Source organism: Rhinopithecus bieti, unplaced genomic scaffold, assembly GCF_001698545.2.
Source record: "Rhinopithecus bieti isolate Rb0 unplaced genomic scaffold, ASM169854v2 scaffold_18548, whole genome shotgun sequence".
NCBI lineage: Eukaryota > Metazoa > Chordata > Mammalia > Primates > Cercopithecidae > Rhinopithecus > Rhinopithecus bieti.
The window spans coordinates 2,720,276-2,746,413 of NW_016809526.1; the positions used below are offsets into that span (position 1 = coordinate 2,720,276).

The 26,138-nt window shown below is 43.1% G+C and overlaps 1 protein-coding gene across 1 annotated transcript in view; it reads left to right on the top strand.

The window, feature by feature from the left end:
- Window positions 1-26,138, top strand: part of METTL24 (methyltransferase like 24) — a 113,282-nt gene that overhangs the window by 12,825 nt on the left and 74,319 nt on the right. Inside the window, exon 3 of the mRNA XM_017889624.1 lies at window positions 24,210-24,308. Within this exon, the coding sequence (XP_017745113.1) occupies window positions 24,210-24,308 (99 nt within the window). The remainder of the gene's footprint in view (window positions 1-24,209; window positions 24,309-26,138) is intronic.

Here is a 26,138-nt window from a genome sequence, read left to right on the forward strand (position 1 = left end):
TCAAAAAAAAAAAAAAAAAAAAAAGGATTGAGAATAATGTAGGGACAAAGGAACTGGTTATTTCACTGCATCATCCAAAGTAGCTTCCTATCCCTACTCCTCCAATATAGTCTCTCATTTTCTCCATAGCACGACCACTCTCTGACAGTTTTTTCTTGCTTTAACATTTGTTTGCAGTCTCATCCCCCAGGAAGGCAGGGAGCTCATCTGTCTTACTCACCACAATATCCCCAGTGACTATGACAGTTCTGGCACATAGTAGGTTCTCAGGAAATACTGGCTGAAAGAATGGTTGTTTCTATCACTGGGGGACTAGACCGATGGGTTCGAGGAACAGCTGGATCTTTCAAGTGCTACTTCAAAGTCCATTTGAGGTGTCTAATTTCTGAATCAGGGTATTGCATTACAGACTCTCTACATAGATAACCCAGCATTCACTTTGCTTCAGATAACAGGGGCTGCAGAATAGAAGTTGAGAACCATATGTAGCTTATGTACGGGCCCATAAGCTAAGAATGGTTTCTGCAGATGAACATTTGTAATCAGTTTGATGTTAGGATAAACTAAGTTTGTTTTTTGTTTTGTTTGTTTTTATTTCAGGTTCAGGGGTACATGTGCAGGTTTGTTACGTAGGTAAACTTGTCTCATGGGGGCTTGTGGTACAGATTATTTCATCACCCAGGTACTAAGCCTGGTACTGAATAGTTATTTTTTCTGCTCCTCTCCCTCCTCCCACCCTCCACCCTCAAGTAGGTCCCAGTCAGTGTCTATTGTTCTCTTCTTTGTGTCTATGAGTTCTCATCATTAGTTCCCATTTACAAGTGAGAGTATGCAGTATTTGGTTTTCTGTTCCTGTATTAGTTTGCTATGGGTAATGGCCTCCAGCTCCATCCACGTTCCTGCAAAAGATATGATCTTGTTCTGTTTTACGGCTGCATAATAGTCCATGGTGTATAGGTACCACATTTTCTTTATCCGGTCTGTCACTGATGGGCATTTAGGTTGATTCCATGTCTTTGCTATTGTGAATAGAGCTGCAATGAACATTCATGTGCATGTGTCTTTATGGTAGAGTGATTTATATTCCTCTGGGTACATACCCAATAATGGTTTTGCTGGGTCGAATGGTAGTTCAGCTTTTAGCTCTTTGAGGAATCACCACACTGCTTTGCACAATGGTTGAACTAATTTACACTCCCACCAACCGTGTATAAATGTTCCCTTTTCTCCACAATCTTGCTAGCATCTGTTACTTTTTGACTTTTTAATAATAGCCTTCTTACTGGTGTGAGATGGTATCTCATTATGTTTTTGATTTACATTTCTTTACTGATCTGTAATATCGAGCTTTGTTTTTTCCATATACTTGCTGTCTGCGTGTAAATCTTCTTTAGAGAAGTGTCTGTTCATGACCTTTGCCCACTTTTTAATAGGGCTGTTTTTTTCTTATAAATGCAAGTTCTTTATAGATGCTGGGTATTAGACCTATGTCAGATGCATAGTTTGCAGACATTTTCTCCCATTCTCTACAGGTTGTTTGCTAACTCTGTTGATGGTTTCTTTTGCTATGCAGAAACTCTTAAGTTTAACTAGATCCCATTTGTCAATTTTTGCTTTTGTTGTGTTTGCTTTTGGTGTCTTTGTCATGAAGTCTTTGCTCTTTCCTGTGTTCAGGACAGTATTGCCTAGGCTGTCTTCCAGGGTTTTTATAGTTATAGGATTTACATTTAAGGCTTTAATCCATCTTTAGTTGATTTTTGTATATGGTATAAGGAAGAGGCCTAGTTTCAGTCTTCTGTGTATGGCTAGCCAGTTGTGCCAGCACCGTTTGTTGAATAGGGAGTCCTTTCCCCATTGCTTGGGAAACACTAATTTGGGGTATGTACATTCCAGGTATACACCCCAGTGGAAAAAAATGCTATCAATAAATTTCATTCTTCTCATTAACAGATCTGTATTACTAAAAATTGTGCACAATTATTATTTTTTGAATTTCATCCATAAAAGTTGTAGACATTTCTCTTTTTATATAAGTACCTATTTATTAATAATATTCTTGATTTTGCTTCTTGGCTCACAAAGTTTAAAGTATTTACTGTGTGGCTTTTTTCAGAAAATTTTTGTCAACCCCTGCTACAGAAGTGGCCTCAAGGCCCTTTAGCTGTGACTGTTGCAGGAGGATGGGTGAGAAAAACTTCAGTGGACCCAGTCATGTCCAGGAGACTCTCATGCTAGAGTTTTTTCATCTGCAGCTTGAGAACAGTCCTTGACTTCCACAGGGCACTGAGAATGTTTTGGGACTTTATGACCATTCCTAGGAATGGCACCGCAAAGTCTTGAAGGTCATGAGTCCATTGTCATGCAGTGAACATTAAAGTGGTAAATCTTGGATTTGCCTCCTACTCCCTGTTACCCACCCTTTATAACATAACTGTTGCATTGTTGGGCAGATTATAGTATGAAAGGCAGGTGATCGCATCTCTTCCAGCTTCTGGGGTCACCCTTTCCCCTAATACTTAAAATGGCTTGAGCCATGTACTACAAGTTCAGTACCTTTTCTCTTCCCTCCAATATTCTGATAATAATGGGGCTTACCTGTTCTGGTCATCTCTCTTTGAATTCTTGCTGCTAGCTCAGTGTTTCACCTCTGGCCACTGCTGTCTCCTCTTTGCTCTGCACTGCCCACTTCTCTAATCTTCCAGAGTGACACCAACACAGGCCTTACTGAAGGTCTCAGGGAAAAGGAGGAAGATAACAATGTGGTTCAAAACAGAAATCAACTAAAACTAAAGTTTTCTTGGCCATTGGGATTTCTTACAGGCTGTCTTTTCTTCTTAGGCCCCTGCTCCATTGTTCTGCCTTCTCTTATCTACACATCAATCCCTTTTCCATTTTCAAGCCTTCAACACCCCTACTCCCTACCTGGCTCTAGCAAATAAATGTCATTTTCTTCCTCAGGCAATTTAGCTTCCTCTGTTTTCCCCTTTCCTTCCAGGCCTGTCCTAGACATGAATTATGCCACTCTGGCAGAAGGCAGAATTGGCTGCAGTGAGTGTTTGTTTTCAATAATCCTGTTTCTCCTTTCCTCTCTACTATTAGACAGTCCATAAAATGTGCTCAGCACAGTGCCTTGTGCATAGGAATCACTCATTATATGTTCATTGTTCTTATTATTAAGAGGATTGTGCCAACTTAGGCCCAGTGCTGGTCCCCTCATCCTAACTATGGCTACTGCAGTGTTATGGTACAGGAGAAATATATTATTAGTGGTACTTTGAGAGCAGCTATATATTGCTTCATGCAGAACCCCTTTTTCCCTTTCTACCTGTCTTCATTTTCTCCTTTGGCTTTTGGGGTTCCTTGTGAACTGTATTTATTTCTGTCTGCCATGGAAATTGGTACACAGAGGGTGATGACATAAACTTTAGGGTTCAAAAGTGCCCAGAAATGACCCAGCAATTGCATTCCAGGTATATACCTAAAATAACTGAAAACATGTTTACACAAAACGTGTCCATGAATATTCATATTGTCATCTACCAAAAGTTGGAAACCATCCAAATGTCTATCAGCTGATGAATGGGTACACAAGATGTGGTATACCCATACAGGGGAAACTTATTCAGTTATAAAAAGGAATGAAGCACTGATATATGCAACAACATGGATGAACCTTGAAACCTAATGCTAAGTAAAAGCAATCACAAAAGGCCGCATATTGCATTACTCATTTTTTAATGAAATGTCCAGAACAGGCAAATCTAGAGAGACAGAAAGTAGATTAGTGGTTGCCAGAGGCTGGGGGTAGAGGGGAAGGGGAAGCAACTGCTGCTAGGAATGGAGTTTCTTTTTGGGGTGATGAAAGTATTCTGGAATTAGATAATGGTGTCAGTTGCACAAGCTGTATATATACCAAAAGCCACAGTGAAATGGTAAATTTAAAATAGTAAATTTTGTGGCATGTGAATTATATCTCCGTTTTCAAAAAATGTTTAGAAGCCCATGGAATGCATGACAGGTGTGAAAGTACATGATTTTCTCTGTTCAGATAAAGAGAAATGAACTGTGAGCGCACCCTGGGACCTCAGCCTGATGGTACTCACTTCTGGGCACAGGCGTGTTCAGCAGAAATGTGGAGCCCACATGCTGGCTTCTCTAGGTAGCACCTGGCTTGGCCTCCCAGGAATCTTCTTCTGGCTGCTGGTGAACTTCATGGTGCTCCCTCTCCCAACAGCTCCCCAGGCGTGGCAGGTGCATTGCAGAATCAGATACACACAGCCCTGCATTAGAAACATAGGAGCTTGCTGTTTGCCAGAGCAGAGAGAGCCTCAAGCTGCCATCACTGTGAGCCTGCTGACCTCCTAGTGTATTAGCTTTTTGCACAAAGTACTGATACTGACCACCAGGGTTGTCAAAAGATGTGGCCAGGAAGCTGTCAGCCCATTGCACCTCTTGTACAAGGGAGCGCTTGTTCTGCTAAGGATTTCAGCCACCTTGGCCCTTCTTTCTCACCTTCATTCCCACCCAGATAACTGTTGTCACTTCATTCTAATGACTTGTGTGCAAGAAGCATCCTATGCATTTTGGAGGGCTTTTGCATTAAAAAAGGAACAGCATTTATAGTACCTTGCTTTTAGACAGCTCTTCCCAGTTCACAGAGGCTTGTTCTGTTGTTATCCCAAGTGATTCTAATCATAACCTTATGAGTGAGATGGACATTATTTCCATTCCACCAAGAAGGGATCTGGTTAAATTACTGGATTGAGATAAATTGCGATTATAATCCAGGTCAGATGAGGTCAGATTTCATGTTCTTTCTGCTCTATACTGAGACTGCCTCTATGCTGAAATCTGGATCTCAGAAAAATGTGTTGATTACTATACATTTTAGGTTTGATATTAAGGCTTCTTAGACATTTTCCAAATGAACGAATATATCTTGAAGCTTAATTTCAGCAATTTTGTCAGGTTGAAATTTCAAGTCTGTCTTAGATTTCTTAAAAACAAATTTGAACTGGTTATATAATTATAATAGGGCATGTCCTTTTGAATAGTGAATATTCATTTTGCTCAGAAATAATAGAAAATGGCTTATTTAACTAATGTGCACTTAGAGGAACCTCAATAAGGAGCAGATAGCTACATCAGTTTTGAAATTGAAATGCTTGAATTTATTTGGATACCCTGGTTACAGAGAGTTGTTTTGGAAAATCCAAATGCCTGGGCCTTATTCCTGGACAGGGAATGTTCTTATTTATAAAACCAAACTACCAGCACAGATTGGAGCCTGTTTAACACATACAACATTGTATCCTTTCTTGTTATGGTCATGTGTTGAGACAAGACACAGGAGAAAAGAGTGCTATCTATATATATAATTTGTTATTTTAAAAACATAGGTAAGCCAAGGTGCTGACAATTAAAATAAATATGTGTATATTTGTTCAAGTCATTAACTTAATAGAAAAAACAGACATAAAGTGCCCTTCATTTTTTTGAAAAAAGGTGTTTTGATAAAAAAACCATACAGGAATGTGAGAAGTAGGGTAAGGGAAATTGGAAATTTACTTTTTTGTGTCTTTTATCTGAGGAATTCTTAGGTTATAGTTATTTTGAAACCCAAACTTTTCAGTGTAAAAATAGAAGTGAAGAAAGAGGAACAGATTGGAGTCTGGAAAAAAAAAAAAAATAGAGAGAGAACGTACAGCAGGAAAGCTGTGTACGGGAGAATGCTGTGTTCGGCCTCATCTCAGATTTCCTCCGTACTGTGGAGATAACCAGGACGGTGAAGACTTGAACTGAGTTCAGAACAGTGGTTCTCCATGTTTTTGAGTTACAAAATTTTGATGAAAACAATTTGATGGAAGCTGTGGACAAGCGCTCCAGAATGCTGAACATTTGTACACATGCACATTCATTTGCAGTTGATTTCAGCAGATTCACGATTCTCATGAAGGTCGCTCATGAAGAGTGGGTCAGAATTGCCCATAGGAGTTTTCAGAATACAGATACCTAGGTCTCCCCTAGCCCAGGGCTCCTGTGATGGGCCACTCTGGCAGGGAGTCATGAGTACCAGGTTAAGACATAGCCAGTGGTGGTTGTGATGGTTGATTTCTAAACTTGGGATAGAGAGTTCAGTAACGGGTGTTCATCTTTAACTGAGAGCTGCCCCAGTGTGATGGGCTTCTCTCTCCTGGAATCACTTCACTCCTGGCTGGGCTGAACCCTCAGGAGGTGGACCTGCTGTCCTGGACAACAGCCCCTAGAGTCAGGACCCCTCCTCTCCACCCCCACACCCCTGCCCCTCTGCACCCCAGGCCTGGCCTAGCTACATCCTCCTTGTGCCAGGTGTGTGAGCGCCTTCAACTTCTTAAGTTAGACCTTGAAGAAGAGCTGTGTTTTCTTTGCAGGATAGTAGCCAATGGTTCCTCCCTGCTATTGATTTTTGTGTTGTTTCATTTGTAAATAAGTGCTTGTTCTATGCTGTTAAAATGATGAATGCTGAAACAGTCTTTAGAGTTGGGAAAATTCATAGCTTCTTGAGAAAATAAATATAAAGGAAGTTATGGGTCATCTCTTCAACCTTGTCCACATCCTGGTTTATGTTCATATTCCTCCAGCTCAGCACCAACATTACTCTGGCATCTCCTAAGTTGATTAATAACATTGTACTGTCTCTATCTATACACTTGTGTCATCTCTACAATCGTTTAATTAACAAGTTGAGTAGAAGCCCCATATCCAAAGTCACGAATTTGTAGTAATTGGTCAGTTATATACGATAAAATGTGGTTAAAACAGTGAATCACAAAAACATATACATAGACCATCTGTTTTAACTGAAAACATATACATGTACATTTGTTTGCCAATCTTTTGTTGTATGCATTGCGCCTGGCTGGAGTTGTGATCTTTGATCTTGCACATAGCCATCTAAACTATATCACCCACCCTTCCCAGTTTTGGTTTCTTCAAAGTGAAGCAAGAATTTGACACTTGTAAAATAGTCTAAGTGCAGAACACCTCCAGAGTTTAGTGATTTTGTTATTCTTTTTTATAGTTACCTCACCCATACCTAATGCACAGTATTTGGAAATGGCACCTAGGCTTTATTGACTTGTTTTTTTCATAGGAAACTCATTTTCTTTCTATGCACACATTTCATTGGTTTACCTAATTTTCAATTAAATTATGTCATTTCAATAACTTGTACAACTGATAGAAACTGGTTTGGGAGCAAGCCAAATGACTCCTAGGGGGAGAATGAACCAAGCTGTTAGCAGCAGGAGTACACAGAGAGGGAAAATTCTGAGTTGGTTTTGTAGAGATAGATTAAAAGTGCTTCTACTGCAATATGTGTTGAAGAAAATAAAAGTTGTGCTCCATGTTTTAAGGTACACTGAAGCTACTTTATTTTACTTGTAAAATAAATTCCTTTAAGGAGGAATGCACTTACTTAACTTTAAGAGAACCTGCACAACATCACTATCCAGGATGAATGATTAGAAGTAGACCAGAGTAATTATGACCAGGAGGTTATCTCCGGGAGGTCATCTCTGTGGGATCAACCTCTCATGACAAACACTGTTTTCATCTTGACCTTCACCAACTACTTTTTCGGCATTTAACCAATAAAATTTGCAGTAACAAATATTGATAGTTGCAAGGTTACATACCAACAGTCTTTGGAATTATGAAAGCTAACTTTCAATATTATAGACTAATTAGCTCAGTGCTGTTAAACGATTTGGACAAAACCTAACCTTATGATTTCAAGTAGACAACTTATACAGATTTAGCTTAAAGTTTATGATAACTGGTATGTAAATACTTAACTTTTGAATCTATTAAAACCAATGCTAATTTTAATGAAGTGTTTTAAATTCTCAAAATGCTACCTTGTAGTTTTCTCAGGGTTCCTGCTAAACTACTTTGTCATCTCTGGTTTTAATTTTAATTTGAACAAAGCTGAATCAAAGACATGTAGGGGGTTTTGTTGTTGTTGTTTTTGTTTTGTTTTGTTTTTTGAGACAGGATCTCGCTTTGTTGCCCAGGCTGGAGGGCAGTGGCGTGATCTCAGCTCACTGCAACCTCCACCTCCCAGACTCAAGCGATTCTCCTGCCTCAGCTTCCCGAGTAGCTGGTATTACAGGCATGCACCATCACGCCCAGCTAACTTTTGTATTTTTAGTAGAGATAGGGTTTCGCTCATGTTGGTCAGGCTGGTCTCAAACTCCTGCCCTCAGGTGATCTGCCCACCTTGGCCTCCCAAAGTGCTGAGATTACAGGTGTGAGCCACCATACCCAACCGGCATGTAGGGTTTATAACAATTTATTTCCACCTAAAAAAAGAGTATGTCTATTTAGCTAGATTAAAGTATTACTGTAAAGTCCAGTTAGTGAATTTCCCTACTTTCTTCCAAAGTCATTAAAACAAATTGTCCTCAGCCCCAAGGATTATATCATGTTCTTTCCTCCCTGGCATTTAAATCAGTGTAAAAATGTCCTTTGGAATCATTTCTGTGGGGGACTGTAAAAGCAGTAAAACACATGGCATTTTCACAGGGCTTGTAGTCTGGTTAGAGAAACAAGATTGACAGACTTGAAACAGATTATACCAAATGTTTGATTAAGTATAAAATGGGAAGTAAAAGTAATAATTGCTGAAGCACCTGCTTTGCATGGTCTATTTTGCACATAGTAGAGGCTTGAAGGATTAGGAAATTTGAGGGAATATATGGAACTAAAACTAGAGTCTGAAGAATAAGTGGAATCTGAACTGACTAGTGAATAAGTGGGAGAATTCTGGGCAAGAGGAAAAAGGCCTGACGCAGTCTGTTAGGGGCATGATGCACCAGGGCACCAGGATTTGTTTTATAACTGGAATTTCCATATGGTCTATCTGGGTACTTCCTAACTTCCCTGAATCTGATCTTGACACTGACTTGTCCTTGGTTGTGCTTTTCTTTCCCTATCCAAGAATCTGCATAAGACCAATGGTCTGTTCTCGCCTACCATTCAATCTCTGATGGTGAGGCATTGGGAAAGTCCTGTAGGGGTACATTCTTAATGATAACCACCTCTTTTTTTTTCATTCTGTGCACTCTTTTTTCTAACTTTTATTTTAGATTCTAGGGTACATGTGAAGGTTTGTTACATAGGTAAACTCGTATCACGACGGTTTGTTGTACAGATTATTTCATCACCCAAGTATTAAGCCTAGTACCCAATAATTATTTTTCCATTCTTCTCCCTTCTCCAACCCTCTACCCTCAAGTAGACCCCAGTGTCTGCTGTTCCCTCCTTTGTGCCTATGAGTTCTCATCATTTAGCTCCCACTTCTAAGTGAGAATGTGCAGTATTTGGTTTTCTGTTCCTGCATTAGTTTGCTAAGGACAATGGCCTCCAGCTCCATCCATGTTCCTGCAAAAGATATGATCTTGTTCTATTTTATGGCTGCGTAATAGTCCATGGTGTATAGGTACCACATTTTCTTTATCCAGTCTGTCACTGATGGGCATTTAAGTTGATTCCATGTCTTTGCTATTGTGAATAGGGGGCTACAGTGAACATTTACGTGCATGTGTCTTTATGGTAGAATGATTTATATTCCTCTGGGAACATACCAAATAATGGGATTGCTGGGTTTAATGTTAGTTCTACTTTTAGCTCTTTGAGGAATCACCACACTGCTTTCCCCAATGGTTGAACTAATTTTCACTCCCACCGAGGGTGTATAAGTGTTCCCCTTTCTTTGCAACCTCACCAGCAAATGATAACCATCTTTTATCGAGTACCTTTTAGTAGGTGCTTGCATGAATCAGGATAGGCTAGGTTATGATGCAGTAACGAACATTCACATGGATGTTTGGATTTCAAATTTCAGTGGATTAAAATGAAGAACTTTTATTTCTTGCTATGCTACATGGCCAGTGTGTGTTGGTAGGGATGAGAGGCAAGGTCTCAGCTTGTTGCTGTCATTCAGAGACTCAGGCTGGCCCCTGCCTCTACTTACATATACCACTGCCACTCATCAGAAAGGCCCAAATCCTTTCCCCTGACACATTCTAATTCTCCTTTTTAACTCACTAAGGATTCATCCTCCATGGCATTTTCAGAGCCATTAGCGAACTTTTTAGTGTGTTCTGTATCTTATGGAGAAAGAATTTCATGAATTTCTTACCTGTTGCACTGAGTTTATCAGTGCAAGACAGGCATTTTGGTTTTCACCTGGGAATCCTTTCTGAAGTACTACTGGGCATGCCATGTCTATATTATCAACTAGCTTTGGGGAGGATAAAACTCCGAGACCTGGGATGGAGGCAGCATGGGGTAGTGGAGCAAGTATGGGACCAGCAGCCTAGAGGCTTGGGCCAAAATCCATTGCTGTCACCTCCTATCTGGGTGACTTTGTCATGTCATTTCACCTCTCTGAATTTCATTTTCTTCAATTATAATATGAAGCAGCTAGTCTTGATTATTGTTAAGGTCTCTTTTAATGCAAAGACCCCCTACCAGTATAATAGGTACAGCGTAGGCCCAGCTACTTGGGAGGCTGGAGCAGGAGGATCACTTGAGCCCAGGAGTTCAAGTCTAGGCTGGGCAATATAGTGAGACCCTAGTCTTAAAATTTTTTTTTTCATAAAAAAAATACAATGATTCCCTACAAGTACAAAGCAAGTACAATTTACAGCTTGAAATTGTTTGTGTCTTTTGGATTCTGTAACTGCTTTTTTTTTTTAAGTTTTTACTTATGGACGGAAGGTTGTTTTACTTTAATGAAGGGAATATTAGTCATTTCTCATACAATTAAGAAATACATTCAAGATTTCGTCAGCTTAGATCTGCTATGTTGTACAGTTTGTCACCTGTACTCTCATTTTTCCAGTCTGAAATGGGGAGAGGGGTCTGGGCCGAGGTCAGTTGCCACTTTGGCAGCTTCGCTTCTAACCTTGGAGATTCTTGCTCCCATTCACCAAAGAATCCTGAGTCCAGAGAGTTCCACAGCAGCAGACCCGATTAGAATCGATTAACTTCCAAAAAAGCCTGCTTCCTTCAGCAATTCTTCATGTCCCTGAAAAAGGCCACTTTGTAATAAAGACCAGATTTTCTCCTTCCATTTAGGGTTGAGGTTGAAATACTTTTGGTTCCAGAGGAGTCCAGTCGACTCTGCCTGCCTTGTTCTGCCCTGGTGGCAGCTTCCCAGAGATTCAAAAGAAGCTTTTATGTGGCTTCTCCTAACTTGTCAACTACTATAACTTATAGTGCATTCAGACAGAAAAATGTTCTATAATTATAGAATCATGCAAGGAATGTCCTGGAACTAGAGTGTTATCTCTAATTGTCAGGTAGGATTTACTGAGACTACCAAATACTGTATCACTGTCAAAGGGCAAGACAGTAGGATAGGTCAGTATGAAACATGAACGATATGAAAATGACAAAAGAGTTAATGAATGAATGAATGAATGCTGAGAACTGAGAAATACATACATGTATACATGCACTGTTATGTGCAACCAATGACATATTCAATGGGATGTGATAGCCTCATGAGGAAACCACTGCTACTCTTCAACCATGTGGTAAATGGTGTGTGGCTTTGCTGTCCCCCATCCCCCAACCCCTGGGGCTGTCCTACTCATGGCAGAGCTATGTCCTGCTTGCTTTTGTCCTGTCTCAGAGGAGAGGATCCAAGCATCATCCAGTGTCTACAACTGGTTTCCAAGAAAGGCTGTGCTTCCCATCAATGTCCTGTGCCACGTGTGGCCTCTGTCTCCTTGTCAGCCTTTGGGGTGGCTGTGGGATGCTGCTGCTCTGTGTTTTGGGTGTTCTCTGTGGCCTCTGGGATGCATTCTTTCTGCCACGATCCCTGTTCCCCTGCACTAGGTGAGGCTAGTGCTGACTAGGTGAGGCATTTTAATTCTTTTCCATGATAAAAATCACTTCTGGTTTAGAGCCTGGAGTGGAAACACTTTCGCCGGTTTGAATGAAGTTGAGGCTGAAATGGGCTGAGAGCCACTGAAGAGACTGCGGGGAGCCCTGCAGACCCCCTGGGTTGCAGGTTCTCCTGTGGGGAAGATGGAGATTGCTGTGCAGGTGTTGTGGGAAGACCCCCCCTTTCCTCTGTTTTCTCTCAGGCTCCCATTTTCCTGTTCTCTTCTCCATTCCTCTCCCAATTTTTTTTCTGTCTGGCTTGTTTATTTATTATAGAGCACACTACTCTAAAATGAAAATAGAATATATAACTTCTAAATTACTCTTATTAAAAATGATGAAATACAGAAAATCTGAGAATGACAACATGTAGAGGGTGGGTGAGAAAAATAAAAAGAAAAGCCTCAAAATAAAAGTATAAACAAAGTAATGTAAATACACAAGTGTGTCAGTTATCAAGAAATATAACTGTTGAAGGGAAAAGTTTAGAAAATTAAATCAACCAAATGCTGTATACAAAAGAAGTATTCAAAGTAATATAGGTTAAAAGTCAAGGCTGGGTGTGGTGGCTCATGCCTGTAATCTCAGAACTTCGGGAGGCCAAAGTGGGCAGATCATTTGAGGTCAGTAGTTTGAGACCAGCCTGGCCAACATGGTGAAACCCCATCTCTACTAAAAATACAAAAATTAGCACACACCTATAATCCCAGCTACTCGGAAAACTGAGGCAGGAGAATCCCTTGAATATGGGAGGTGGAGATTGTAGTGAGCTGAGATCATGTCACTGCACTCCAGCCCTAGCAAGACTCCCCTCAAAAAAAAAAATAATAATAATAAAATAAAATAAAAATCAAGTGAAAATTATGCCAATAAAATACAAATCTCAAATAAAAATATGGTTTACAGACATCAACAGGCAAAATTTCAAGGCAAGAGGCATTAACTGGAGCAAACTGGTGGCTTTCATGTCCTCCCCACCCTCTGCCAACCCCCATTTCCCTTTGGTTTTAACAGCAACTCAGGATCCCAAGCATCTTTGAAATGGGTTTACAGGGGTGCAGTAGACCTTCCTCCTGGATACACCAATGTCTGAGGGCTGGTAAATGTTTGGGGGAAGGGTAACTGACTGAAGTAAGTCGATGAACCTAGCAGATTGGTATTGATTCAGATGTTAAACTTTCAGTATTCCAAGTTTCAGAAAGTCCAGGTAACCTTATGTATTTTGAGTAGGGTGTGTATACATGTGGAGGCAGGGTGTGTGAGAGAGACAGACAGAGACAAGAAGAGGCAGAGAGAGAGATAATCCTTACAAATATAGTTAGTGTTTTTCTAAATTCCCTTTGCTTTCCTAGGCACACTTTCTTTTCTTTTTTTTTTTTAGAAAAATATTCTCCTTCTGTTGCCCAGGCTGGAGTGCAGTGGTGTGACCATAGCTCACTGTAACCTTGAATTCCTGGGCTCAAGTGATCCTCCCACCTCAGCCTCCCAAGTGGCCGGGACTACAGGCGTGTACCACCATGCTTGGCTAATTTTGTAACTTTTCATAGAGATGAGGGTCTTGCTTTGTTGCCCAGGCTGGTCTTGAACTCCTAGCCTTAGGTGATCCTCCCACCTCAGCCTCCCAAAACTCTAGGATTATAGGCCTGACTGTGCCTGGCCCAAACATTCTTATATACACTTACTTTCATAAGAAAACTGAAACTCGTCCCTCCTTTCCGGGTTGATGTGCTACCTCAATGAAACCCATAATTTGACATCTGAATCTGTACTATGTATGCAGACACTGTATAGTTTCTACCTCATGAAAACAAGTGAAAACCTTTGGCTTTCACTGGATCCACTCTAGGTATATGGCTTCTCTTTTAACTGCCTATGATAAAAATCCAAAATACATTAAGTTTTATTATTTTAGCCATCCCCTGGTGTGTTTCAGTCTCGCTCACATTTGAACCATTTTGACCTATATGGAAAATGTGGTGAATTTAAAGATGTCAGTTTAAGAACAAACTCCAACTCAAATTTGTTTAGCCACTCTTTCCAACTTATCAAGTTAACTTAGAGGATAAATCCAGAGCTGAGTGTTTATTCCTTCTTGTCTTTTGTTTTGTATTCCTTCCTAAAAGTTATCAGGGCCTGCTTGAATTATAGTGCATTTTTTCTTGTCAGAGCTGATTTGATTTCTGGCTCCCCTGCCTCCCAGCCTACCCTCTGTGTCATGCTGCAGAGGCGGCAGATTGGCGCTCTGGATTTGAATTTCAGCATGCCGGCTGTCTGCTGCCAGAGACATTTAGCAGATGGGCTTGCAGAGGGAGAGCTGGGTCTCAACAGGAAGGGGGCCTCAGGGGAAGAGGCTCCTATGGGATGGGCTGGCTCTGCCCGTTCTCACCTTGCCATTTTGACCCTGGCCCACTACTGTGTCTGTCACAAGATTAGCAGAGGCTCAGTTTTGTTGTTGTTGTTGTTGTTGTTGTCTTTAATATCCAGCACTTTGCTTATTATGCATCTGGGTGTGGAATTCTTCGAGTTTTCCTCTGAGGGGTTTGCAAAGCTCCCCGCTCTGTCGCCCAGGCTGGAGTGCAGTGGGGTGATCTCGGCTCACTGCAAGCTCCTCCTCCCAGGTTCACACCATTCTCCTGCCTCAGCCTCCCGAGTAGCTGGGACTAGAGGCGCCTACCACCATGCCTGGCTAATTTTTTTGTATTTTTAGTAGAGTCAGGGTTTCACTGTGCTAGCCAGGATGGTCTCGATCTCCTGACCTCGTGATCCGCCCGCCTCGGCCTCCCAAAGTGCTGGGTTTACAGGTATAAGCCACCGTGCCCAGCCAGCTTCTTGAATCTTTAGGCTATATTTTCCATCATATATGGGGATCTTTCTGTCATTCTTCTTCTTATTCTTTTTTTTTTTTTGAGGCAGGGTCTCACTTTGTTACCCAGGCTGGAATCCAGTGGCACAACATGACTCACTGCAGCCTTGACCTCCCAGTCTCAAGTAATCCTGTCACCTCAGCCACCAGAGTAGCTGGAATTACAGGCATTTACCACCATGCCCAGCTAATTTTTGTATTTTTGTAGAGACAGGGTCTTACCATGTTGCCCAGGCTGGCCTTGAACTCCTGAACTCAAGTGATCCGCCCGCCTCAGCCTCCCAAAGTGCTGGGATTGCAGGTATGTGCCATTGTGCCAGGCCTCATTATTTCTTTAATTTTTTTTTTTTTCCTGCACTGCATTCTTTCTTCCCCTCCTCTGGACTATCAGTGACATGAATGTTAGAGCTCTTGGTATTGTTGCACAGGTTCCCAAGGCTCCTTCCCCCCGCCCACAATAATTTTTCTCTCTGTTGTTCGCATTGGATACTTTCTATTGATCTGTCTTCAAGTTCACTGGCTCTTTCTTGTATCAAATTCATTCTGCTATTTAATTCATCCCCTGAGATTTTATTTCAGTTATTGTATTTTTCTGTTCTGGAATTCCCATTTGTTCCCTATGCTTCTTATTTCTTTGCTGAGACTTTCTATCTTGTCCTTGGTTTCAAACATGTCCACCTTCACTTCATGGATTATTTTGTAATAGTTGCTCTTAAGTCTTTGCCAAAAATTTCAACACCTGTATCACGCCGACATTGGCATCTGTTAATTGTCTTTTTCCCGTGTAAGTTGGGATTTTCCTGATTCTTCATATGCTTAGTAGTTTGGGATCGTATCCTGATAATTTGAATATTATAAGGCTGATTTTTGTTTAAATACTGGATAATGTCGATATATTTGTTTTAACAGGCAGTTATCTTGGTTGGGTCCAGGCCTCAAGTTCCCACCAACCTCCTGTGGGTTGTAATTTCCATGTCAGCTCTGTTTTCAAAGCCTTTGTAGGGGTTTCACCTCTGTCCTATGTGTATCCCACCTAGTAGCCAGTCTGGGGCTTGGGCAGAGGTCTGTCGGTTAGCTCCAGAGGTCCGTCTCTTAGCTCAGCTCTCAAAGTCTTTGCTGTACCAGCCAGGATCAGATCCACACATGTACAGTTCTAGAGTGAGCCCAGGTGCTTTACAAACTCTTTAATGGGGCTGCCTTCCCAAGCTACTCCTTCTCCCCAGTTTCCCCAGTATTATCCAGTTCCCTGCGGTTTTTGAATCTATGGCCAGAAAATCTGAGCTTTTACCCCTGCTTTGCCTATGCTCTGCTGCACACTTCCTGTGACTGTGCCTGAGTCCAAGGCCAAGCTGCGGGAAGAGAGAGACAGAAATAGTCAATGAGGATTCACCCCACTCTCTGGAGGCCACTGCCTGAGATGGGAGGGGAAATTTCCATTTTCACAGAGTTCTGGGTGCCTTCAGGCCCCCACTGTGGCTTCTACCATCTTAGTGGGATTACTTGGGAGGGAATGCAAGAATGGAGAAAGGAAAAAAAAAAGGAGGAAAAGTGGGGATTTCCTCTATTCTCCCTGAGCATCAGGAGACGCCCTGCCTCCTGGAGCCTGAACTGCAGGGCTGCTCCTGGTGCTTCCTGGCTGCGCCAGTGCCCACCACCGGTGCCAGGCAGCCTAGAGTAGGGGCGGGCAGGATACCAGAAGGAAAAGCAATGACGACCTGGCTCCTAGTTTCGAGGTACTTTGAATTCTGGTCTTCTTCTCCAATCTGCCCGCTACTGTTTACTTTTCAGATTCCTCAAATAGCCGCTCTGTGCATTCTGTCCAGGTTTTGCTGCTGCATTTCGTGGGAGGCGCGGGGTGGGAGTATGGTTACCCAGAACAGAAACTGACATCCTTTGTTTTTAAATGAAATTTTTGCATGGGTTACCTGAATTTTAAACATCACTGCACAATGTATAACTGATTCTTGCTCTTTCTGAAGCAGGGCCAGGTCTGAGGAACAGTCCAATTACAGGAGAATGCTGAGGGGAAGGCACGTGAGCTGCACCTGGCACTCCCCCCGCAGCCTTCAGAAGCGCTGGGCACACACTGAGGGCGTTACAGAAACGTAACAGCAGTGCTCACAGCTTCAGCCAGGGCTGGAGTCATGTTCTGTCCAGATACCATTTTGTGCCTCTCCCTCCCCCAACTACTCCCATCCCCACCCCCTCTAAAAAGGAATAAACAATTTCCTTCAGTCATTGTTTCCTGCCCACTAACAGATGCTCTTAATTAGCACAAAATTGCAGCAAAATTGCTAAATAAATCTATTTTACTTGTTTTGGATTTGTTTCTCCCAGAAAGCTTAGGCTTTTCCATCATCAACGCATCAACACACACACACTTTATTGTTGAGTTGGAGTCAAGGACTCACAACTTAGTTCCTTGTTCATTTCCACGCACACAACTGTGATGCACAGAATTGATGGTTAGCCATCTTTCCCAGCAGAGAACTGCTAGTTTTGAAACCCTTCAGGAGCTCACTAGGGGTGGGAACATGCATTTGGGAGTATTGAAACTTTATAAAAAATATCCCAAACACTCTATCCGTTATCTATCATGATAAACAAACTGATCATTGACATTCGTCATCATATAATTTCATCCTCCAAAGGATTGTAGCCTTGAAACACAGAGGAATGGAGCATTAGAAGCATCCTTGTGGTTTATTTTATACAAAAAATGTAGAAATATGCTTGTAAAACTGATGGTGGCACTATTTTTTGGTGATTTCTGCATGGGCTGCCTAAGGTCATTCATGGGTGTGAGGATATGGTCTGTGAAGGAGGAAGCTGCTGTTCCAATTTTAAAACAAAGCTTTTGCACAGCACCGAACCGATAGCTCTCTTTTCTAGGTCATGAGTGGGCCTGCTTTTTTTCCTGTAAAATTTTTAAATGCTACAAGTTTTGCTTGAGGCTCATGGTCTTGAATTAATATATTTCTATTATGTGCACAAGTGTAAGCTGGTAAGCAAAGGAGAATTTTAAAAGATTGCTTTTTTTTTTTTTGGCGTTATCTTTTAGGAGTAAAATCTTGGAATTCAGCTTCATGGCTTGAGAGAATCATTTTCTTTTTTTCAAGAAACGAAACTTTATGCTGAGATCACAAATGATAAAAATATCCCAAAGCCTCATGGCTGTGCTTGTTGCAGTCTTTTTGAGTCAAATCCATTATCTCCATGTACTGAGTGACTCAGTGATCACTTTTTACCCTTCGGAAAGTAGAATCTCAGATATCTGCAAAATAGCCACTAAATAACATGAGCTAGTTGTGTATGGAATCTTCTGCTGTCCTTAATCTAAATTTTTGGAATTTTTTTCTAGTAATGAAAACATTTGCCTCTCATTAGAGGAAGCCTGCTCACTTTTCAATGCGCATCTTGTGGACAAGGTGCCAGATAAGGCCTTTGCAAAACTGAAAGGAGGCTCCTTCCTTACCTTGGAAATCAGGACCACGCCTGCCCTGAGAAATGCTTGTCTGAGGTGGGGCAGGCCTCTTTGTATGAATGCCCTGGTGGTTAGAAATAGAGGGGGTCCCCATTCCTGCCGGAGCTGGGGAACAAAGCTGCTTCTGTGTATTGTAATACTCCATTTGACATTTCAGCTCAGGCCTGCTGGGGACAGACAAACAGACCAATCCAAAATGATGGTATTTCCAGCCACCTCTGCTTAAACTGCTCCTTTACCTGTCTGAAGAGGAAGTACAGGTGGCAGGCAGGACTGGGAATCCACGTTCCCACCTCCTGGGAGCAATGAGGGTGGCATTGTTATGGCCACTTGATATTTGAAGCATGTGGATGACAGGCATTTAATGTACCCTGGCATTTAGGGAATTGTTTGGAGTAAAATCACATTGATTAAAAAAAGCTTTTAAAAAGGGAAAGATGATTTTTGTCCTTTTCTATTTAACCTGCCATTGATGTTTTAAGGTGCTCAGAGAATTCTCTTTGTGGGAATTTGGGAAGGACAAATGTTGATTTGTACACTAGAGAATTAAGACAATGATAATTGAAAGAGATGATAAAAGCTAGTGGTTTCCATGGGGAAATAATCACAAACTGCTGTCAGACTGATTCCAATAAGAACATTGCTTTATGTGAAATGTTTTTTAAACAGCTCAACCAAAGCATTAAGCCAGAGCACTTCTGAGGGCATCTGTTTGCGGTGTTTCTATTATATGCCCATCTGAGACTCCTCAACTTAACATTATTCACTGTTCCAGCTGCTGTGCTTAGCTTCTTTGTGGTCAACACTCAGTTGGAAATGACAAATATTAGGTGGCAAGAAGAATACTATTTGCTGACCCTTAAGATAATTCTACAGTTTCACCATATTGATTTACCATATGGATTCTAAATTATTGATCTGTGAAGTTACTTTTGTGTGTTAGCCCAGGTTAAATGCTACTACTGTGTTTAAGGTGTCTCTTTAATAATGCTGAAAAGAACTTTAATGTGCTTTTGGGCTTCTAGCAGTGGAGACTGCCTCCCACGCTCTGCCTTTGTATTTTCAGGCATTTATTTTGGAGTAATATTCAGGCGCTGCACCTTTTTGTGCTCCCAGTGTTCCCCGTAGAGATCTCTGTCAGAGCCCCTATAACCTTTATGGCATTTATTGGTTTACACAGCTGTGGCCTATATTAAATTGTAACACAGAGCCTGGCATGTGGCACAGATGCCCACTGAATGAATGAATGACTCCTTGGTCAAGTCTCACTGCCTCTTTCCAAAGAATGCTGGAACAAGAAGCCTTCCATTTGCCCCTCCTGGCCCAACCTCCACTCTGCTCCACCCCAGGAGGCTGACCTGCAGGGATCAAGCACAGCTTCACTCTTCCCTGCTTTCCCTTTGAATTTGGTCAACAGGAGGCAGGAGATTGGTGGGTGGGGCAGACAGTTAGGGTGAAGTGTGTAATAGGATTGACTGTATTCCTCTACTACAGACTTCTCCATATAGTTCCCTTAGGCTTGTAAGGGCTCTCTGGTGTTACTAGACACAGGTATTGCGTTATTTATTCCTTATTGGTTTCCTTAAGCCCTGCCCGCACCTTTGTAAATAGTCTTTTTGTTAAATTCTCTCAAATTAGCCCGTTTGAATGAGCCCACTGGATCCTGCTGGGACCTTGACTGATTGCCCAAGTCACCCAGATGACAACATTAATTATAATCTAGACATCATAGGGGTGAAAAGGTATAATACCTTTCCTCACTCATCATAAGCATATGACCAACACTCCTTTAACAGAAGACAGGTGAACGAGAGAAAAGCATAACCAATTTATTTAATCAAAGTTTTACATGACATGGAAGCCTTCAGAAATGAAGACCCAGAGATGCAGGGAAAATGATCTGTTTTAATGCTTAGGTCTGATCTAATGGTAATAGGCTAATGGGGGAACCCTAGCAAGTCCTGTCTGTTCAGCTTCCTCTTGGTCTCTCCGTGTAGCATTTCTTCCTCCTGGGTGTGGGGCAAGATCCCTCTGGAACAACGGTATTCGGGGAGAAGGGAGAGAGTGACCTTTGTAGATTTTATGGCTTGCTTTGGGGAAGAGGGTCTCCAGTTTCTCTCACCTGCCTTACAGAAGAGTAATTCTGGTTTCTAGAACTCACTCTGGGGAAGAAAGAGGAGTGAGAGACAGGAGGGCCACAGAAGATCAGAGAGAACTCGCCTTTGAGGCCCATCCAATGTCCTTTTGAGACAGCCAAGTATAAAGGGGACCTGGGAGAAACTCTGACCAGCCTTCGCAATGGGAGGAATGCACACTGGGCCAGAGCCCCCAGGGAAGTTTGCGTCGTTTGCAGTGGGGAGGAGCCTGGCCTCTGTTGGTCTGGGGTGGAACCTGAGATTCAATCTGTGAGGCAGGAAGCCAGCTAGCAGAACTTTTGCTTTGCTGACAGTCCCTGTTTCCCTTTTCTTTCTTTCTTTTTTTTTTTTCTTTTTTTGAGACGGAGTCTCGCTCTGTCGCCCAGGCTGGAGTGCAGTGGCCGGATCTCAGCTCACTGCAAGCTCCGCCTCCCGGGTTTACGCCATTCTCCTGCCTCAGCCTCCCGAGTAGCTGGGACTACAGGCACCGCCACCTCGCCCGGCTAGTTTTTTGTATTTTTTAGTAGAGACGGGGTTTCACCGTGTTAGCCAGGATGGTCTCGATCTCCTGACCTCGTGATCCGCCCGTCTCGGCCTCCCAAAGTGCTGGGATTACAGGCTTGAGCCACCGCGCCCGGCTCCCTTTTCTTTCTTTTTGCCCAGTAAATTCCATTTTTCTCACCCTTCAAAGTGTCTGTGAGCCCAATCTCTCATGGTCATGTGACAAAGACCCCATTTTACCTGAGCTAAGGAGAAAGTCTTATAGCACTTTAAAGTTCACACCATGCCAAAGCACCAGACTTTGGGGAATCATGTTCTGAGCCCCAACAACATCATTGCCTGCCTCCCTTGCATTATTTCAGTAAACCTCCTCTTCTAGGCCAGCCTACCTCTGAATTAGAATCAGCTGGAGCAGGAGTCCGCAAACTACAGCTTGCAGGCCCAATCCAGCCTGCTGCCTGTTTGTGTAAATGGAGCTTTATTGGAAGGCAGCCATAACCATTTGTTTACTTACTGTCTATGGCTGCTCTTGAGCTACAGCAGGAGGCAAGGAGTTGCAACAGAAACTGTGTGGCCTGCAAAGTCTAAAACATTGGCTATTTGACCCATTATAGAAAAGATTTGCCAACTCCTCATTTTGAGGAAAACCATAACATGTGCACTCCATGGTTTTCATCCAGGGACTCCTGGACCAGATGCTGGGGGCCCTTGTGAGTGGTCCATGACAGTGACATGGGAGGTTTTAAACCCCAGGCCTAGCTGAGTGCTCTTGGGACATCATGTTGCTGTGCTGGCTGCTGCAGTGACCTGGGAAGCACTCAGTCTGTCAGTGTGACCAAGCAGGACTGGAAGCATTTGTGTTTAAATGTGTTGATAATTTATGATTTCAGAATCAAATAATTTCCTAAAGAGAATGACTCTCCTGAATATTTTAGCATTTTACTATAGAAGTTGTTTTGTATATATCTGTCTCCCCCTCCTGACCATGAGTGCTTCTTGGGAGAGCCTGCACAGGTTGCATGCCCATGCAGCTGGCCCTGCTCTGTGGGTTCCTGAAAAAAGAGGCAGCCTGCGGGAAACCAGGGAGGCCTCCTTCACCCTAGAGGGACTGTGTGGTGCTCAGCCCCTACAAGGGTAGTACAGGCTGTGGGGATGTGAGGCTGTGGACTCTATAGGGATCCTTCAATGGTGTGTGTCTCATAATGCCTAAACTGAATAACCCTTGATCACTCCAAAGTGCTCACATTGATCTCAGACCCCCACGTAAGAATGGATTCCTCTTCCCCAAACCCAGACTGTCTGCTTCACACAGACTAACCTTGTTCCCCATGACTTCCTTGTTTTCTGTGTAACCCCGAGTCACCTAGGCCACCCCATCTAGGGGCAACAAACCACATTTGTACTAAAGCATCTCATGGCTGGTCTGTCTAGATGTTTCTTTTTTGGGTGCAGACAGTTCCCACCACAGTACCTGACTGGAGAACACTGTGTATATGTGTATTTACCAGTGCCTGGCACAGAGTGGCTAAAGCTCAATAAATATTGTTTGACCAAATAATAATCAACATCAAATTCAGAGGAGAAAAGAAATAAGGGTGTGGGAGGCATTAACTGGGAAGATGTATGACGAATGTTCTCCAGCTCTCTTACTAGAGTCTCTGCCTGCTCAGCCTGCACAGAACAAGAAGAGCTGTAAGAAAAGGCTGTTCTTCCAGAAGGTGCCCCTCAGGGGAGACTGGCGACATGATTCGTGGGCCCAGTATAAAATGAAATGCAGGGCCTCTTGTTCAAAAATTATTAAGAATTTTGACTGACTCTAGGCACGCTGCCTGTGAGTTAGCCCTGCTCTGCAAGGAGCAGTAATAAAAAAATAATAAAATTACTAAGAATTTCGAGACAGCATCAGCAGAGCATTAAACTGAGCATGGCCTCCTAAGGCTGCACGTATCTTGCTCCCAGAACCCTCCCCTGCCTACTTCCTCACTGTAAAAAGGGGTTTAGGGGGCTGGGCGCGGTGGCTCACGCCTGTAATCCCAGCACTTTGGGAGGCCGAGGCGGGTGGATCACGAGGTCAGGAGATCGAGGCCATCGTGGCTGACATGGTGAAACCCCGTCTCTACTAAAAATATAAAAAATTAGCCCAGCATGGTGGCCAGCACCTGTAGTCCCAGCTACTCGGGAGCCTGAGCCAGGAGAATGGCGTGAACCCAGGAGGTGGAGCTTGCAGTGAGCCGAGATCGCGCCACTGCACTCCAGCCTGGGTGACTGAGCGAGACTCCGTCTCAAAAAAAAAAAAAAAAAAAAAAAAAGGTTTTAGGAGCCCATTCTCACTACACTGCAGGAATCCTATGCTGTGACACCCAAGGCCTTTCCTGGCGCTAGACATTGACCCCACCAGCTGCTGGAGCTCTCCCTTTCCCCAGCCCTTCCCCACCACGCACGAGCCCTCCCCACCCCTGGGAATTGCAGCGAATCTCCTGGACATCTCCTGGTGCTGACAAATGTAGGTAGGGAGTTCTGAGCTCTAATAAGGATTTCCTGACTAGTGCCCCCCTTTTTACTGGAGGGGCTCCCATTTTTGCTTCCTCCAGACCACTGCATTCCCCCAACCCTTCATCCACCCATTCTTGCTGCAAAAGGGAGCTGAGCGGGTCATCCTTAACTACTCTGTTCATGGGAGCACCTCGTAACCTCTGCTAACAGGTGGTGGCTGCCTCACAGTGCTAGAAAGCCACCCTCCCCAGCCCTGGTGTTGACAGTTCTGGGGTCCTCGCTCTGCCTGTGCAGGGCTGCAGCAGCCAAGGGCCGTGGTCCCATCTTCCTGCACTGAGGAAGCCCAGAACAAAGACGAGTCCCCAGCATTACGGTGCTTTGTTTAGAAAGGCACATATTTTTGAAGCTTTAAGCGTTGGGAGACTGTCATTGATAAGGGAGTTTCTCTTCCCAGTGGAGCACAGCCTCAAATAAAATAAGCTGCAGCTAAGGGAGAGCCCAATGGAGTCAAATGGAGTTTGCCTTTGATCATAAATGCAGAATCAGACAGTCCCCGGGGCCTTTGCATTCTCCTGCTTAACCTGGGAGCTGGGCTGTCTCAGGCCTCATTTGTCTCCCTGTGACTGATGTGGCCTTAATGACAGCAGCTCCCAAAGAGCCCCCTGCTGCCTGTGTGCACGTGTGTGTGTGTTGCCGACAGCTAAAGCAGCCTTGCTTCCTCTCTGATACTGTGTCCTTCTCCTCCTGCCCAGTTCCTCCTTCCTTACACACAACCTATGTTTTCTGTCTCTTGCAGGGTCCGCGGTGGCATATAGATCTCCAGCCTTGGGCAGGCCCTGCTCAGTCCCTGGATGAAGAAGCCTGGAGGTTCCTGAGATATATCAGCACTGCCCAGGTTGTGTTTCAGGCTCAAACGAGTTAGAGAAGAATGCAAAAGATCCTGATTGCCTCTTTCGAAAGAAGGAGGTGGGGAGGTTCTCAGCGACTCCTGATGAGGACTTGATGGGGAAGTGTGTTCAGAGGCGTTGTTGCTTAAACTCATCCACTCACTTGGAGGCAGATAAGATGCGTTCCATTTGCTAGGGCATGTTCCTTCCTCCAAGAGTGTCACCAACCTGAAATGTTTAAATGATTCATCCCAAAGTGTTTTAAAGATCCACTTTAGAAAATTGCTTTGGAAAACCATTTGAAATGACAGATTGGTCCCCGTGAGTAGGCAGTCGAGTATGTCACAAAACAAAACCATCATCTAGAGGTTCAAGCACCATTTTGTATTTGGAGGAACTTGCCTTTCCACTCTTCTGCCACAGATGCTTGGCAGCCAGGGACGCGCTAGGCAAGAGAGCAGAGGAGGCTTTGCAGGCAGTGTGCTGAGGAGTTAATGAATCCAAAGGCCCTCTATCTCAGAGCACTTTAAATCATTACTGAGCACAGGCCTTTATTAGTGACTTAACACATTGTGGCAGCTCCTGCCCAGCTCCAGGCTGAGCCAGTGCCCCGAGCAGGCAAAAAGACTGTCCATTAAGGAGAGTCTATGGCTCTTGACATGTTAATCAGGAGGTTCCATTCTCAAGTTGCCTCATCCCAGGGGGAAAGAGAGACAGAAAAGGAAATCAAGGCCCAAGGGAAATTTAGCCCTCAACTGAGAGGTGCTAGCAAATCAGGAGCTCAGACTGCCTGGGAGCTGCAGAGAGTCTCACTCAGGAAGCTGCACAGTGGGGCTGGTGCTGTACGGCAGATCCTGGATTTTTAAAATCTCCCTCAAGCCCACTCTTGACATCCCTGTTCTCCTCCCCAGCCTCTCTGGCAGCAAAGCATTTTCCTCCATAGGAAAGAATATATTTCTAGATCTTTAGGAGGTTAGTTAGTTTAAGGGTAAAAGAAAGTCTCATTTCTCATATAAAGCAATGAGACAAACATAGGAATTTTAGTATTTGTCACCCAAACATGGACATAAAAGCTTGTTGAATTAATCATGAGTGATGGGATGTTGAATTAGTCCCTTTGCTTCTCATGATTTTATCTTATTTTGCTGCTGCAAATTAATTTGATGGACTTAGGCAGACTTAATTAAAATACTGAAATTTTAGTTTTGTAGTTTGATTTTACATGAATGATAAGAATCTGGACCTCTTAACTGTGATTTTCAAAAGCCCTTAAAGGCTCCAGAAGAAAATAAGAGGTATTAATTTCATGAATTGAATTTGAGAACTATGGGCTTCACTCACCAAAATAAATTTATATAACACAAGCTACCAAATTCCATTCTATATTTATTTCATGTTAATGTTCCATAACTTATAAAAGGCCTGTTTGCTTAGAAGAAGCTATTGAGGCATGAAATGGTCATTTTTAGATCCCTCTTGGATTTTTCCCAGAAACTACAGACTGAGAGGAGAAAAAATCTTGTTTTTTTTCTTTCTTTTCTTTCTTTTTTTTTTTTTTAGAGACGGAGTCTCCCTCTGTCACCCAGGCTGGAGTGCAGTGGCACAATCTCAGCTCACTGCAACCTCTGCCTCCCGGGTTCAAGTGATTCTCCTGCCTCAGCCTCCCAAGTAGCTGGGATTACAGGAACTTGTCACCATGCCTGACTAATTTTTGTATTTTTAGTAGAGACAGAGTTTCGCCATATTGGCCAGGCTGGTTTTGAACTCCTGACCTCAGGAGATCCACCCACCCCAGCCTCCCAAGGTGCTGCGATTACAGATGTGAGCCACTGTGCCTG